Source organism: Molothrus ater, chromosome 1 (assembly GCF_012460135.2).
Source record: "Molothrus ater isolate BHLD 08-10-18 breed brown headed cowbird chromosome 1, BPBGC_Mater_1.1, whole genome shotgun sequence".
NCBI classification, from domain to species: Eukaryota; Metazoa; Chordata; class Aves; order Passeriformes; family Icteridae; genus Molothrus; species Molothrus ater.
In genome coordinates this window covers 46,320,044-46,337,397 of record NC_050478.2, presented here as the reverse complement: position 1 = coordinate 46,337,397, position 17,354 = coordinate 46,320,044, and the positions used below count along the sequence as shown (strand labels likewise).

Genomic DNA, 17,354 nt, shown 5'->3' with positions numbered 1-17,354 from the left:
AGCATTGAAATACACTTCCTGTGCATTAAAAGAGAGGTTGAGGCGTATGCTGTGTTTAAAAAACAGATAAATACACCAGTTAAACCCATTATGTTCCCAAATCCCATTTCAAAACAGGAAGGGAAAGGTGAAAAAAGTGAAAAGAATGAGGGATTTGTGTTACAATCTATGCTCCCGTATGAAGTGTGAGAAAAGAAGTCCACAAGATTCTTCTGCAGAAGACAACAGTCATTGATAGTGACTAGTAGAATATTCCCCCTTCCACCTGGTGAAGCGTATTTGAAAAAAAGCAAGCAGCAGATTTTCCAATACCTCAAGGACACTCCATTTTCTGTCAAGGGAACAGTCTGGGTTTAATCCTATAAGCAAGTGTCACAGAAACATTACCAGATGACAGGGATGCTTCATGACTAACAGACAAGTCCTACTCAGGCATAATGAAGCCAGTGACTGAATTGTTGTGTTTCTCTTACTACAAATAAAGTCTCCATACTCACAGCTAAGAACTTCCAATCCTTCTTGACATGTAAAGGACTAGCAGGTTCTACTTCATCCACTGAATAATTTCCAAGAAAAAGATCAATTGCATCCTGGAAGAGAAAGGGAGGGCAAGAGTTAGAATGCACAACAATGTTTATCAAATACACTTCCCCATGGTTAAAAGCTTTACTTACTTGTCTAAATCCATCAGAAAAGTTGTTTTTGTAGTAACGTATTAATGAGTTCCAGCCATCCATTATTAAGCCCCACTGAGTTCTCTTCCCAGTTCTGCAAAGAGAAATTGTGAACAATATGTAATATATGTATGCATTGAGGACTATAATTTCAGATTTACATTCTATCACTATCCAGATGTGTACTACATTAAATGAACACCTGCACAGGAATACATTTATCTAGTGCTGCCTCTGCATTACTACCACGCATACTTGTAACAAAATCGTAAAATAAAATTACACTTCTTTCCATCAGACAACATAAATGTGCATCTTCATGGCACACTGCCTTGGTTTTCATTTCCAAATAGCCTTTACTTTCATATAAACACAGCATGGAATCTGGAGATTTTAGTCTGACTTTTTACCAACTGAACCATTGCAAAAAACTCATTTATAGCCTCAGCCCCAGATTAATAACCTTTTCAGATATGAAGGCTTGAAGGAAATCCCAAACATGCTTAAAAACCCAGAAGGCCCTTACAAGAAATGCTGACTTGCCTTGTGTAATCGGTCTTTAAGGCACCAGTTCCAGCATATTGTTTGGCACAAGCATTAGCATTATCAGCCCATGCTGTGAATAGGAAAATGATAAGAAATATTAAGGAAGTTATATACTCTCTGCAGAGAAAAAGTCATTGTTTGAACTCTATAAACAGCCTACCATTTTTGTAGATTTTCTCAAAGTCTGCCTGCTCTTCAATTCTCTGTCCCACATGCAGAACACCAAGTCTCTGGAATAAAAAGCACATTGAGGCTTGCTAGGAGTTTGAAAGAAAAATTAGGATTTGCTTTCAAAAAAGGCTGTATTTCTCAAACTTGAGTCTAGTCAATGCAGCTCAGGCAAGCAGTACAATAACTCCACTATGCAAGCTCTTACCGGAGCATTCAAATGACATTTCCATTCCAAATGAAAAGCCTCTCTCCTCTTCCAGCTTGTCAAAGAAGAGTAAAGCATTTACCTGCAGCTGGGCCTGCAGAGACCTGCGTGCCAACAAGCTCTGGATGACATTAGTCCGATCCAGGCAGTCCATGCAGTTACTGCGGAACGTTCCTTCCTGCTGAGTCACAGTTTTACCCTCCGAGTCAACTAGAAAGTAACTAACACACACAACATACATATTTAGAGATAACAGTCCATATAAACCACATGGTTTCACGTGTAAATATCCTAACAACCCAACCACAACTGTCCTGAGCATTTGATGAGTGCTCAGCCATGTCTTCAAACTTTGATGTCTCCCTGAATTCCTGCCATGCTGAAAAACAGCACCAATGGATGAACATTTAGCAATCTCAGGCAGTATTCACTCCTAGCATTCAGAAAGTCAATCAGCAATATTGAGTTATATGCTACTGGGAAGAGCAACTTCTGGTGCAAAAATCAGGGACTTGTGGGGTTTTTTTTCCAGTTATTTTAGTGTCCCAGCTCCACAGATATGAAAATCATTAGCAGAGCTAAGCAGCAGAAGTAACCAGATTTGTTGGTAAGTGGTCACCAGTTCAACCCAGTCACCAATGCATAAAAAGCTGTCAGGCACGTTTCTTCCAGGAAGGTACTCAGATTTTTTAAGGGTGCTTGCAAAATATGGAAGAATCTGCTACTGTCACATGCTATTCTCTCCATTATATCAACATGGGGGGGAACCAGATATTCCACCTTGCATATGCTAATTATTACCTTCATCTTTTAAATCCACTAAACCAGGTTTTTCCAGCAGTTGATGGCAAACAGCTCATTTTAAATACTGAATTGCAGACATGCATTACAACAAAACAAATATTCCAATCTACTTATCAGTTGGATGTGTGAACGGCACAGAAATATGCCTGTCCTGCCACAGCACAAAACTTCCAGTTTTCTACAGTTTTACAGATTATAATCCATAGATTAAGTTACTCCAAATGTAATTATGAACTCTGGATTAGCATATAATCCACTCTTACTGTAGAGCATTTTTATCAAGAGCCTCAGCATTTTTATCAGGAGCCTTAGAAACACATGAATTTACTTTGATTAACCTTGTTTTTTCTTCTTAAGCGCAATTTTCATCGCTCTTGAGCTAGTTTTGTTACACCATGTTTTACATTGTTGAAGACTACAGCGACAATAATACTTGTGAAGTCTTCCTTTTCCCCCCAGGTTCTGGCTACAACAGATATTAGGATAAGATAGTTTTTTATTATCCTATTTAACTAGAAATGTCTGTTCTTAAATGCTGCATCTCCTATAGCTGCTCTAAAAAATTTAAAAACTAACAAAGAACACCTCCACAAACCCAGCTCTCCTTTCTGACAGATCTTCCACAACTGGATTTAGCCCGCAGAAAATAAGAGTTGTTTACCTCCCTAGGGGTTGCAAAACTATTTTCTGTGAAGATTAAAACTCAGACTTTTCTGTTCCTATTTAAGCAACAGTCGTTACAAATGAAATAAAACAAGTTAGAGCCAGCCTTGAGAATGAGTCTTCAATTTCATATCTTGTTTTAGAGATGGCTTTTTTTAAGTTTTCATTTCAAGGAAATCTGGTTATTTTCTATGCCTCCAGTGGCAGCTGACAGTAAACAAGTTAAAGGATTCAGTATTAATTCTAAGAATAAAGGATCCTTGCTATATAAGAAAAAACTGCAATCTTATTTCTCCTTATTTGAGGTGCTCAAAGTCAATTTATTCATTAGGTCTTTATGAGTTTTTAAGGCCTGTTTTTTTTGTGGTAGACAGAGTATATTAACTATAAGCTGATTAATTTATATCATTCCTGTAGCCATCACTCCAGGCAAGAGACTTTGTTAACAAGACTCTTGTTCTAGTCCACACCTTACCTCATTTTATTTTGTCAGGACAGAGTATACCACTGCTAGTTTTCTAATGTTTTAGCTAATCTACTTTGTACTTTAGTCATAAGGCTTCAAGAACAGGAAGGAAGCAATCAGAAAAGCAGAACAAACTAAACTATTTCCCTAGCAATCTACAGGTCTACAAGTAGCTATGACCAAAAATCTACTTGTGGGACTAAAGATTTAAATTGATTTGGACATTTTGTGTATTTTGATATAGAAAATAAGAATGTGTTTGCCTGTGGGTTAGTTATATTAGCAAGGGGTAACAACCAATGCCAATGCAAGGTTTGAGCCACAACAATTTGTGTTAGAGAAAACACTTTTACAAATGCCTGTGGAAGGAACACCCAGTGTTTTACACTACAAGGCAGAACAGTTTGCTGTCAATACAACCCAGAATTACTATGGATGAAAACAAATATAACCTAAAGAGACTTGCTTTTAAATAGCTCCAGTTGTATGCACATTCATTTCTTTGTCCAACTCTCCACCCAACCTTACAAAGGCAGCTCTTGTCACAACTCAGGGTTGCTGCAATTCTCAGACCCACTTTATGGAGAGGCAACGTGGGCTCTTCATCCAATCCCCAACCTTGTGTCTAACCTTGCACATGGTGTCAGCAGAGACATGGACACACTAATGCACACAGATGCATCTTCTTCACAGATGGCTACAGAAGGTCTGTATTACTGTGCCTTAATGCAAGACAATAGAAACTCTGAGAAGTTGTCTCATTTTAACAGCACAGAGGTGAAAGAACTGCAGAGCCTTACCTGAACTCATCTTGCTGGTCTGCCAGTTGATCCATCAAAATCTGAAGCCGATCCCACCTCATCCGACTGCATTCTTTATGGAAGTCAAACGCCACGTATCTGTTCAGAGAGAGAAGCACTTTTTCAGATTATGCACGTACTGCAGTGAAGGTTACAGAAAATTCTACAGTAAGAGGCTGATCTATAAAACAGGTAGTGACAGAGGACTTGTTTTTCTTCAGAGATGACAGAGCACTGGCAAAATCTGCAATTGTGCTGAAAGTCATCTTCCTGATGCTGCACCCTTAGTGTGAATGTTGACACCATTAAAAATTCTTTGCAAAATGCCATTAGTCTGGGGAAGCACACATTGTGTTCCAAGTTCTGTGTATGTTCCATTCAATGTTCTGGCTAATATTTGTCCTCCAGAAAGTACAGAAGGGATACAAATCTTAATGTCTTTTTTTTTCCCCCACCAGGATTCTTTTGTTCTCTGTTCACTTTGAACTAGACACAGGTGTTGAAATCCAACATTTTTTGCTGACATAATTCCCTCTGTAACTCTAGAAACCTGAGATAGGTTCTGTTTAAGCAGCTAACCTAACTGTCATAAGAAAATTAAGCAGCTACTGACTTGGAACAAAATTTTAACAGCTGATTTCTGGCAAGAAGTACTCTAAATGAGTGGTACTTGATTAATTAAACATTTATGTGTATATGTTTGCTATGAATAACAGGGCATTACACTCCTCCCCTCAAGCATTCATAACCCAAAAGTTATTTGACAAGATTTCAAGACTATGCATGAAGAAAGATGAACACTGAAACAAATAACTGAAGTCTCGAGTTTGACTCTGGCAGGTCAACACCATCAAAAACAATTAACCAAGAAAGTGGATTTTGATAGCAGTAGTAAAATAGGGCTGCCAAACACCACTTTTGAACATACACAGTACATTACCAAAATGCACCTTCACATAATTTCACATCTTGGTTTAAACCAGATGACTTTATAGCAAATATGCACAGAATAAAAAAGCCATGGCACAGTAATTTCAAGGATAAGGTAGAGGGGCAAATAGCTGTGTGAGTTGGACACAAGCTCTCCCTCCAGAAATTAACAAAAGCAAGCACAGACAGGTTGTAAAATTGTGTACTGCACTCTGTATCCCACAAAGAGATGGAATTTCTCATAATCCAACTGGATTCTCCACTCTTGGCCCATTGTTACACTGAGCTCCAGGCATTTAAATTGCTTGTTCCCCTTCTGTTCCATCCAGTTTTGCTAACACTCAGCACTCCCTCACTAAGTTAGCAATGTAACCAAGCCCTTTTGCCAGAAGCTAGTTCTACAGGGCATGATTTTCTTTTTCCCAAAATGCAGACGATCTCCATTGCATACTATGGCTCCAATACTGGAATTACCATTGCCTCTTAATTTCTTTCCTTATTCTGCCTGTGTCCTCTCTTAGCAAGTTACTTCATAAACATAAAATGCAAACAAATCACAGAACTGGTAAAGGCCCCTGAAGAGCTGACCCCTCTGTGAGTCTCAGAGGGAATGCTTAACTTGTAACACAAAATGTGTCACTTCATGTCACATGTACCTGACCATTCCATTTGCCATGCTGTTCACCATTTTTGAAAAGGTTTGCTCAAGAGGCTTCTCTGAGCCTTTTTGGTTAACCTGGGAAAAGCGAAAACAAAGACAGAATTACTCAGAAGCCTGCTTAAAAGAACAACAACTTTTTCAGGAAGAACAAGTGAAAGCATACCAAGTTGACAATCATTTGCTTTCCATAGCTAATTATTTGTGAGTCAAAATGTCTTTGGAAGCCATCCATCTAGAAGAGAAAGGAAATGGGTTGACAGATGTACACTACTATTAAGATCTGTGCTTTACAAGGAATCACCATTATAATATTTTTGATGATTCTTATAACTGTTTGAGGTTCTCTATTGTGCCAAAACATTCCCACTTTCCTCCTCCCAGTCCACTCAGTTCTCCTCATTAAACATGCTACAGATAAAGAGTATTGTACAGATACTAAAACTGCTGCAAACTGGATCCAAAGAGAAACTACTCCCATTGATGCCTGCATTTTTTTCAGCCTTTTAATTCATTATAAGAAGTACAAGGTTTCTTGCTATTACTTTTAAAAAATAATGCTCAATCCAGTATTGCTGATTTTTATTCTTCTGATTACAGTTTGCAACTCTATCACACAAACATGAGCCCAGTAACATGTTAAAACCCCAAGACAAAAACACTCACATACATGGTTTACTGACTTGCTGATCTGTGGCTTTGGTTTATACTTGAGGTTTGGTCTTTGAGACCAGAAAAAAGGAATAGATCCACGGGTCTGCAAAAGAATGGTAATGGTTTTAAACAGCAGAATTTACAAAACCCACTTAACATTTAAAAATAAAGCAGACAGGTTTATTTTGTTAAACTAATTCAGTCTGTTTGTTTAGTTTTATTTGCATATCTTATATGCAATCTATATTTAAAAGCACAGACAGAGCTATCTATCTACGTATCTATGTTTCTTACAGTGGCTTTACCTGAACAAACGATGCTTTGCTCCCCTTGTAATGCACAATTTGTTCTGTCTCAACAAAGTTAGCAGCGTGCCCTTCTGAATCAATACCTGTGAAGGAAAAAGACCATGTTAGCCGGCTCAGCCTGCCTGCAAAACAGTGACAGCACATCAGCAAAAAGCTTCCTGCCCTTCCAAGCCCTCACAGGAAGCACAGAGCTGCCTGACAACATAAAATTAAACACAACCTTGGTAAAAGTTTAATATGATCTGTACCAAATTTAAGCAGAACTGTGCTTCTTTAAGTTAACACATTAACACATTTTGGTATTTCTAGCACTACAGATTATCATTTAATATGAAAAAAAATACCAGTGCTCTTAGACCAAAATATTCACAACTCTGTTACAATGGTACTGCAGAAACAGACAAATTTCTTCAAAAGCATGTATGTTTGGACTAAGAACAGAAAAAGTAAATTAAATTCATTGCCCTGTTTGCTTTTTAACTTGAAACAATTAGAGAACACCACTCAGGGCTCCCCTGCCAGCACCAGTGATGCTCTTATCAGGATTTACCTCTAGACCAAAAGGGCTATTACACACTTGCATTTAGCATCAATGAAAACAGCCATCTGCTAAAAATCACTACAAAACTTTTGCAGTTATGTCTTAAAGATATGAAGAAGAGTAAGTTTTAATAAATACCAAAAAATGCTTCAGTTCTTAATATATCCTTTGGAGGAAGAATCAAAACAAACTAAACAATGGGTTTTTTGCATGCCATTATCCAGCAATTACTCTTAAAGGTAACTCACATGCGCAGATGGAACACATAAATCAGTTTTTTCTTTTACCTCTTACATAGTAGCGTACACCAGCCCTGAAGCAGCTTCTTCTGGAAATAAGCAGCCAGTCAAAACACTTGCCATTAATAGAACAAGAGTGCATAGTGATAACTGATAAACAACACTCAGGAAAAACCCCAATGTTTCATTAGGATATTTTTACACATCAACAGGTAGGAAACTTTAAGGAATCAAGAGAACTACATTCAAATAAATCTGTAAACATTTGTCACCCCAACAACAGTTGAACACTTAACTGGAGAGACAGTAACAATATTAGGATCAATATGCACATTGCAAAACAACACTCTATGGTGATGTCACTGATGAACAATCATTAAAACTGCTGTAATTTTGAGAAAATGTGATTCTAAAGAAGTTTATTCAGGGTCTTATGGTCCTAATTAAAAATCAGGAATCCACCTAATCCATAATTTCATTAGACTACCTTAATAGTTTCTTGCCCCTATTGTTTTAAAAATTAACAACTACTTCAAAAATACCTCTTCTAATTTTTTTCTAGGCTTTTAGAAGAGTAAATATCTTGGGGTATACATTTTGCACCTGTAAGTGCAACATACATCACATCTACAAATGCCAGAACTAGCAGTAAAATAGACTGGCTTTCTAATCTGTGTGAAGAAAAAGAGAATGAACACACATCAAGACTCCAGTCTGAACTTCTTACACAAGAATGGTTTCCTGTAGCCTGGGCTACATACCCAAAGTGCCAAATGCACCTGGGACTAACCAACAAACAGGGGCAATGACAATTAGTTTCAGCTTTACTCTTGGTTTCATGCTACTTACAGTGGCGTTTATTTGGGACTGCAGTAAGCTATCAAGTCTAATAGAGACCAGCACTCATGAAAAATTTCTCCAGGTAGATGCACCAGTTTGCATGTTTTGCCCCTAAAAACTGAAACCTAATCACTTTAAAGCAAGTAAAAGATCAAAATAGTCAATTTTTAAATTAGTCTACTGCAGTCTTCTCTTTGAGGAGTCTAGATACTTTGTCTCAAGTGAAATTTAGGTTCTGTATCTATTATTCAAATGGGACATAAAGCAGCTGTGTCACACATGAGCGCCTCAGCTCTGTTAAAGAACACACTGATTTCATACATGAGTCATCTTGATTTCTGTTTGTATTTATGCCAATACTGTTTGTAAACAACCCCCCAAAATATAATACAAATTGTCCCCATCCAGAATGTTCTCTCAATTCATAAATTAAGGCTGAAAAATACCCATTCCTCTGTTTCCCTTTCCCTGGAAAATTACTGCCAGGTCCTCTACCCTTTAATTCAACATTTGCACAGCCAAAGTATTCTGCAAGAAAGATTACCTCTAACATTAGCTGCTTAGCAATTGTCAGCCTATTTTCTGTTGGCAATCTGTGCTCATTTAAAATGACAACTTGCTATTAGCAACTTCCTAGTATACAGATAAGGACAAGACAGAATTTACTGTTCTTTAGTAGGGCTAAAGAACTTTAGTACTGTTCTTTGGTTTGGAGCAGCAAGGTAAATACTAAATGTAGCTCAGGGCTTCAGGTGATTAAAATCTCAACTATCCAAGTCCATTATTTCTCATCACTGCAAGACTAGAAGCCCAGCACACGTAGTTGAAAAAATATATTTGGGTTCATATGGGGAAATAAAAAAAGCAACTTTGATATTATTGAACTATCTGCTAGTGGCACTGTAACAATTCTGCTGTGGGTTTTTCCTAGCATTTTTACTGCTAGAAATCCCGTTTCTTCCAATTCCTGAGTTGTCTAAGGTTTTGCTGTAATTCTATTTTAAACAAATATTCCTTATGCTAATTTTTATACAGTGAAAAAACAGGCTTGAGGAAGGTGTTAATTGCAGTCTGTCAGTTGTTAATTGCAATTTACCCAGAACCAGCAGGATAAGGATTAGGGTGTTTCAATGTCTCCCTTTTGCTATCTTTCCTTTGTCTCTCTGCCTACTCCCACAACATTTTCCATTAAATGAAGTCACAGGAAAGTACTGGAGATCTTCCAGCTGCTGACAGTCCTATCAGATCAACTGATTCCATCTGGAAACTATTCCCTGCACACACCTGAGGGGCCTTTGCAATGGATGAACAAAGCAGAACCTGGCATGAGTTGCTCCGTCCAGTCTTGCCAGTCTTTTTCATACTGTCAGTCCAGGAACAACTACCTGGGACTTACTGCTTATACACACTGCCTCCAGAAAGCATTCAGCTTCCTTGCAGCATTGATCCCTTCTCAAAAATAAACTCATGACTACTTTGCTAAAAAGGCTGTTTCCCAAAGTGTTGGTGCAGAAAAAGCAGCTGCCCAGGAAAAGCATCCCAGGAGCCTTCAGCAGAATTTTTCCTTTTAGTCATCAACATCCGTAAGCACTCCTTCAAGTCAAAACTGTTCTCCCTTATTTTGTATCTAAATTAAATGCATCCTTATAGCAAGATAAAAAAGTACTAAAGCTGATGGGAGAGCATCTGCCATATTAATCTTAACCTTCCTATTGACCGTTATGCAAACCAAGACTGTAAAATCAAATATATTAAACCCATACAGCAGAATATTCCAGGGAGTTAACACACGAGTAGACTATCAAACAATATGTAACACCCATATATGAGCAAACTACAACTTATTTGTGACAATGTGCTCTATGTTATAATTGCCAGTGTAACAACAGAACAGCCTCACAGCAGCCATTTTGTTACTGGACCACCCATTTCCAGTACACAGTTTTACAGAACAAAAGGATACATCCATGCATCACTGGTGTAGCAAACCTATGGATCTGAAAAACACAAATACATGTGAAAAATATTAAACACTAGTAGCCAAAAAAGGTGAGTGATTATGCTTTGCCTAAGGATTTTGTGGTAATTTCATATACTTTATATCATTTAATTTTTGTTTAGGGTGAAACATTCCTTTCTGAGAAAAGAAGTTCAGGGAAAGCAGAAACATATGCAATCCTTATCAGCAGGAAGAAAAAAGTAAAAGTCTAATCCTAATTAAGCAGCCTGGACAAAAAGCAAGCTGCTTTGTCCTCCCTATACACAGCATTTATTCTCTTACAAACATACCAGATATAAAGCAATACTTGCTGAAAATTCTTTGACATGGTGTGTTTGCTTTATCTCCACAGAAGGACATTTGCAGAGACAGTAGTTACAGGAGCCTTCAGTAAGACTTATTTTTATGTGATAAATGCTCGAAATGCTTGTTCCAGGGTTTTTCCTATCTTGCCATTCCATCTTCCAAGAAAACTTCAAAGTTCAATACTAGAAGTCAGAAATTACACACTTAACATTACCTAAAACTGTTCCTGCATCAAGTCACCTTCAACCGTAATCAACGTGAGGGGAAGCGTGGCCTAAAAATACCAGTTATCTCTCTTTTCAGCTTCTGTGCTTTGCCCCCTAGGTCTGTTTTCACTAGCCAGCCACACTTGATTTTCCTTTGCTGCTCCCACCACAGCTTCTCTCTCATTTCCCAAGCTTTATTTGCATAGTACTATGCAAACTTTAGACCCAGTAATATGCCCCTGGAATATGTACAACAGCCCTTCTCTAATTGCTATCTTCACATTCCAGAAGCAGGGCACAATCCAGCCTTTTGGAACAGTGCTGTCTAACGTACCAGCACATCTCCACAGGTTACCGAGGCAGAAATAGAAGCCGTGCGTCACTTGCTTTGATAAATGCAAAGCACTGGTGGAGAGAGGAGGCTGCTGGAGTGCAGGCAATCCAAGGAGTTTAACAGACAGAGGAGGTCTCTGGCAGGAAGGAGCTTAGACAGTCTGGCCATTAAGGTGCCACAGCTGTGGCTCATGGTCGTGCACTTGTATTTGCTGGACTAAGTGAATTCAAGGGTTACACTTCATTTGAAATAAACTGGAAGAATCTAAATTGTCAGTCTTACTCTCAATTACCAGCTTTATGATCTGTTCACTAGCAAAACGGAATTTAAACTGCATTCATAGAGAATGATGTGAGACAGTCTTAGGAAAGAAGTGATGAACTGGACCTTGCCTATACCCAAAGATAAATAAGTAGCTAAACTTCAAAAACTTGAAAAGCATACACTGTGCAGTGTAACTTCCCCTTTGGTTTATAGGAGCAGCTATCTTCACAGCACAGTATTTTCAAATACTGACACTTCCAAAAAAGTAGCTTTCTAGAAGTACTACTGAGGGCATTAATAAAGTTGGAAGCTTGAAAGCAGAAGACTCGCTGTGCTAAACTAGACAATGATTAGCCATGTTATACTAGATTCTGGCTGTCTGAAAGAGACAGAATCACAAAAAGATGTTGCATACCTATAGCAAAAGTATATTTGTTCCCTATTAACAGAATCATTACTAAGTGTTTACCTCTGGTTGAGCAATAAATTCTCTCAGAAGGTGTCCATTCCATACAAACCGTGGATCTGCCTGCAGCAAAAAAAAAAGCCAAGATGCTTTTAGAGACTGTAAGTTCTGTTTAATTCAACATAAAGGCAGTATCGTAGCATCCACAGCATCATGTAAATTTACGTGAACGGGTACAAATGGAGATGACGTTCCCTTCTTTCATCAGTAGCCTTCATATCCTCAACTAGAAATCTAAATAAAGATTGGAGAGAGCTATTCTTTTAGCTACTCTTAAGGGTGTTGCATGACACTTCTAAACCACTGACAACTGAGCTGCAGAACATAATGCATTGGTGCCCTACACCATGGTTGTTTCCTTCTACCAGTACTGTTATAAAAAACAAACACAAATATCAAACAAAAACACCCACACTCCAAACACAAACCAGACTTCTCTTGCAGAGGAAAACTGGAGAGGTTCAAAATTGCCATTGTCCTTTTGATAAGCCATTATACTGCAGTCATGTGCATATGAAATTACACTGCAATTAACCATATGATATCTGAATTTACTTGTAACTGATGTTTTTTACTGTACTTTGCCTTTTAAACAACCTTCTGAGGTAACACAATTTTAAGGCAAACCAATCCTTTTGTCCTTGCTCTCCCTGGCAAGAGCACTGCCCGAGCAGCCTTTGATCATGCAAAACAATCCCCAAATGTAAGTAGTTTTTCCAATATTAAAAAACCAAACCAAACCAAAACCCCATCAATACATACACAAGAAAATTTCAAGTTCAAATTGCATTTGGCTGCTTTCTTTAAGACAAAAACAGCATACTAAATTCACGCTTCACACAAAGAATTGGAATACTTTAGAAAGAATACAACATCCCAAGACTGACAGCCATAAAACCTGCAGGTCTATCCCAAGTTACCTTGGAAAAGAATATGAACACAAGTACAACTTATTCCACTTTGAATTCCTCCCCCCCGCTCAAAGGAATTACTTGCTTTCTCTCAATTGCCCAAAATACTTAGCTCCTTCTTATAATTAGAAATGTTCAATATGAGAGGCAAAATTTAATTTCTTTTGGATTTTTCAAAATCAGTTTAAAGTACACTTTAGGAAGTACTTCCAACTGCTGATCTGGAAGTGTGACAGGAGATCAGAACAGATCCCTAGAACGTTGTGCTGCTCACAAGCTACGAGACTTGTGTGGACCAGTGTGCTCAGACACAACCCCTAACAGCTTGGATAAAACACCAGCATCATTTAAACATCATCTGCATCAAACTGACTGACAATTTGCAAGACACAGACACGAAGCAAACTCAAATGCTTACCCTCTCTAGAAGGCTCATTTCCTGGAACTCTGGACTTGTGTTGGCCAGCCGCTGCAGGGTGTGTGTTAGGTCGTAGGTTGTTGAGAAGTAAAACCCGTCCACGCTCAAGACATGGTTAAGCATTGATAAAAATACTTTATTGTCCTGCAACTGTTGAGATGAGGAAAGAACAAAAGAGCTGTCAAATACTGCTATCAAAATATTTTACTCTTGTAAGCTACCACTACTTTTTGAAGTGATGAGATGAATTTTGCTAGTGCTCTAGCAATACATGACATCATCCAGAGATTACCACACAAGAAGGAAAGCATGACAGTGCAATTCTGATACCAGCTCACTGGTAACTTGCAGCTAGCACACTGCAACCAAATTCTGCAACAACAGTAGAGAGCAGAGAAACAGTATTCCTGTGAGGCAAATAGCTACTGATATTAAACGAACCCTAACAATTTCCAAGCAAAAGGGAAGCTGTTAGTTTCCCTGAAAACTATTCAGTCAAAAAAAACCCAAAAAACAAGATGGTAAGACAAAAGAAAAGTTATAATCTATGTTCTGGTTCAACCTCATTCCTTTCCTGAAAAAGCATCAAATTCCCTTCCAGCTCCATTGGTTAGACACCCTAACCTGCTCTTTATCAATCCACTACACATCTGTTTTAAAAAAATCTTCCACCTATCTCTCCCTCAAAAAAGGTAAAAGTCAAATTTTCCCTACTGAGTAACTAAGTAATTGAACAATTCCATAAAGAAAGCAAGACAGATAAGGTGACAGCTATGCAGTTTATTGTAAGGGCTGTCAGAAGAGTAAACCTCTGAGAAAGACTTAACAGAAGCATTAGGAAGGGTATACCATATAATAGAAGCAAAAATGCACATCCATAAACTGCAATGATATTCTAAATTGCACCATGTGAGTTTATCACCTTGAATTTTATATACTTTTTATCACCTTGATTTTATATACATCCATACCCAAATATTAAAGCCATTCTAGTAACGTGAACAAATCAGAAAAGAGGTATTGTTCAAAGAGCTTCTTAAAAAAAAAGAATTCATAGCTTCCTCATGTGGGAATCCACAAAATCAGATAATTTTGAGAAAGCTGCAAAAGGCAGGCTCCACACTCCCATAATCAACATACCTACCTGAATATCAGTTAAATGCAGCATGGTCTTTTTGTAGGAGAGGATGTCAAAGTCTGTTGCTTTCCAGATTGCATGACCAAAAATCTCACCTACTTTTTTCTTTTTTGTTATTACAATAAGATACGTGCCTGTAAATCAGAAAGAACAAAGTTAAAAAAAAAAAAAAACCAAAAAACTGCATGTATTAAGAAAAGCAGCCTATACCTATATCAGAAAACTGAAACCAACAGGACTTTGTGTTCTTAAGAGTAGCAAAACACACAGGGCTGGAGCAAAAGAAAAATGTACTTTCTAAGCTACCCACTTCTCTATGCTCAGAGATCTTGAGCTGCTCACTAAGTTTAAGGAACTTTAAAAAAAGCAGACAACATAAAGTGTCACCTACTCTTACTTCTGATCAGTGACAGTCTGAAAATCTTCAGGTTTGCCAACTCAGAAAGAGGCCAATGCTCTTAAATGTGGTTTGAAAAGCACAGAGTAAGCCCAAAATACATGAAAGGAAGTATGCTTCAAAAGCAAAAAAGACTATTTGACTTATCATGAAAAAATATTACTCCTAACAGATTCAAAACTGTACAAAGATTTGGGGTTCTTTTATCATTTAAGCCAGGAAGTGTGCTGTTTCCCTGACTGCATGAAGCAAAAAACCCACCCATAATCATGGACAGTTCACTCAGAGCAATTAATTTACACTCGCTGGTGAACACAACACAACCATATTTCTAAGCACAGCATATTTTAGTATCACCTTGTTTTTGAAGAAAAATTTTACTCTTAATACTGCAATAGGCAAAGAATATTTATATTTGTTAAAGATGCTGCATTGCTAGACACAGGGTCAGTTTTACAGCTCACAGCAGTGAACTGCCTAATAACACTTAGCTGAACATTTAATTTAACTAATAACATCTTTACTTTGACAGCTGTATGCTAACGCTCAGTGCAAAGCTCTGGGGGACAGAATGAAAAAACCCCAAGCTTTTAAGAGACTTAACATATTCTATATTTTATTTAATATTCAGGCAGATGAAAAGTAATCGCTACCAAGCCTGTAAGTGATGACAATTCCCCTTTGGGGCAGTTCAGTTTTTAAACAGTCAGCACTCGTGGAGTCCCTAAGACACATGTATCCATTACATTGCTCTTAGTCTGCAAGACCACAATTCTTTAGAATATGAGCATAGAAAATTCAGCAGTTTTAAGATCCTGTAGAAGTCACTGCATTCAACACAATGACCCTTGCTTCAGTTGGGAATACTGCAGTGAGTGATCTTTAATCCCTTCTACATATGGGGATTTTATTCAGTATGTATACTGCTTATTACATCATTTTTCAGAGTATTTCAGTCTCAAACTCTACCAAATTCTACAAAAAGGATTGTTGGAGCAGCAATGCTTACTCTCCCAAAAGCTTACACTTTATGAATCAGGTGTATTCATGACACTGGCTGCTTAGACCTAACCACTGAGACACTTAGAAAAACTGGACAACTTATTCTTATATTATCCTGGAACTCTCTGAACTTAGAATTGTTCCAGTCTGCCCTTGCCCTTTTCAAGCTGGATTTTCTTTGTATTTGTAGGGCAGCTGCAACACAATCATTACTTGAACAGCTGCATCTACTTGTCTATCCTCCAGTCACTCTCAGCTATTTGTGTACCATGATTATTGATCAAGCTTCACAACACACACTTGACTGTTGCATCAAATCCTGCAGCTGAGATTAAAATAGTTACAAAGAATAAGTAGATGAGCTTCTTTGCACTCATTTGAAATGCATTCCTTACAACTCAAACAACTACCAGTTAACCCAACCTTTAGAGCACCTCCTGGTTTAAGAGTTACACACACATTCATGATAAAGAAGATGTGGATGCCTCCATCCTCTAGAGGCCACATGGAAAGCCTATCATACTGATGAAAGTGCATCCTCAGATATTTGCAAATACTATTTTTGCCTTTAAAGCTTCTTCAGCAATCTATTTTGTCTAAGTATTTTTAAAGAGCAGAGTTCTGTTCTCCTTACCTGCCACCAATCGGATTGTTCCCAAAATACCAAATATAGGCCTTGTAACAGCTGAAGGGGGAACATCTTTTTTAACTGAAAAGCAGAAGAAAATAACATCAGAATTTCAGACTGCTTCTTTCATGACTGTATTGGAACACAATTAGAACAAGGTTTCTCCAGCCCTCCTTGTCAAATCAAGTTTTGCTACAGTATATTTATAAGTATATAAATACATTTAAGTATAAGAAACAAAGCATCAGAATTTCAAAGCCTGATGGAGCTTTGGGAGGAGGATGTGGGATTCTAACCCACCATCTAACCAATTTCTCATGTTTAATCAAAGTAGTCATTCCATTAAATAAATTCAAGCTTATTTTCATGATAGCATAGCAAGTAGATTCCTCAATAATGTACTGTCCTGCCAGCTTCCAGAAGCTTTGTTTTGAAGCCATCAAGACATGAAGGATAACCAAACCACAAGTGCTTGTGCCTCCCAGGTCTGTTTGCATCTTCTGAGCCCTAGTCAATTTCTGTCTCAGAAGACCTAAGCTGTCTCTGCAAAACTACCAACAGCAGCATACACGTGGCAAGGGACACAGTATTCCAAACAATACACCAAGAGAGCCAAAAAGTATCCAAATCTCAATTAAAAGTCTTACCATGTCTAAGTTTAATCTATCTATATTTCTAAAACAACAGAAGGGATTTTAGAGAAATTGAAAGCAACTCAAACCATCCCCCAGAATGAAGCATTTTCCCAGAACTCAGAAAACTGAGAAAGGTAATTCTGGAATCCTC

General features: G+C 37.9%; 1 protein-coding gene across 1 annotated transcript in view; it reads right to left on the bottom strand.

Annotated features, from left to right (window-relative positions):
* Nucleotides 1-17,354, bottom strand: part of SACM1L (SAC1 like phosphatidylinositide phosphatase) — a 29,453-nt gene that overhangs the window by 3,017 nt on the left and 9,082 nt on the right. Inside the window, exons 3-18 of the mRNA XM_036402811.1 lie at nt 16,575-16,649; nt 14,548-14,675; nt 13,404-13,553; nt 12,078-12,137; nt 10,463-10,496; nt 7,708-7,809; nt 6,877-6,962; nt 6,588-6,674; nt 6,084-6,152; nt 5,916-5,995; nt 4,330-4,428; nt 1,679-1,817; nt 1,381-1,450; nt 1,218-1,290; nt 675-768; nt 498-590 (exon numbers count right to left, since the gene is read on the bottom strand). Of these exons, the coding sequence (XP_036258704.1) occupies nt 498-590; nt 675-768; nt 1,218-1,290; nt 1,381-1,450; nt 1,679-1,817; nt 4,330-4,428; nt 5,916-5,995; nt 6,084-6,152; nt 6,588-6,674; nt 6,877-6,962; nt 7,708-7,809; nt 10,463-10,496; nt 12,078-12,137; nt 13,404-13,553; nt 14,548-14,675; nt 16,575-16,649 (1,439 nt within the window). The remainder of the gene's footprint in view (nt 1-497; nt 591-674; nt 769-1,217; nt 1,291-1,380; nt 1,451-1,678; nt 1,818-4,329; nt 4,429-5,915; nt 5,996-6,083; nt 6,153-6,587; nt 6,675-6,876; nt 6,963-7,707; nt 7,810-10,462; nt 10,497-12,077; nt 12,138-13,403; nt 13,554-14,547; nt 14,676-16,574; nt 16,650-17,354) is intronic.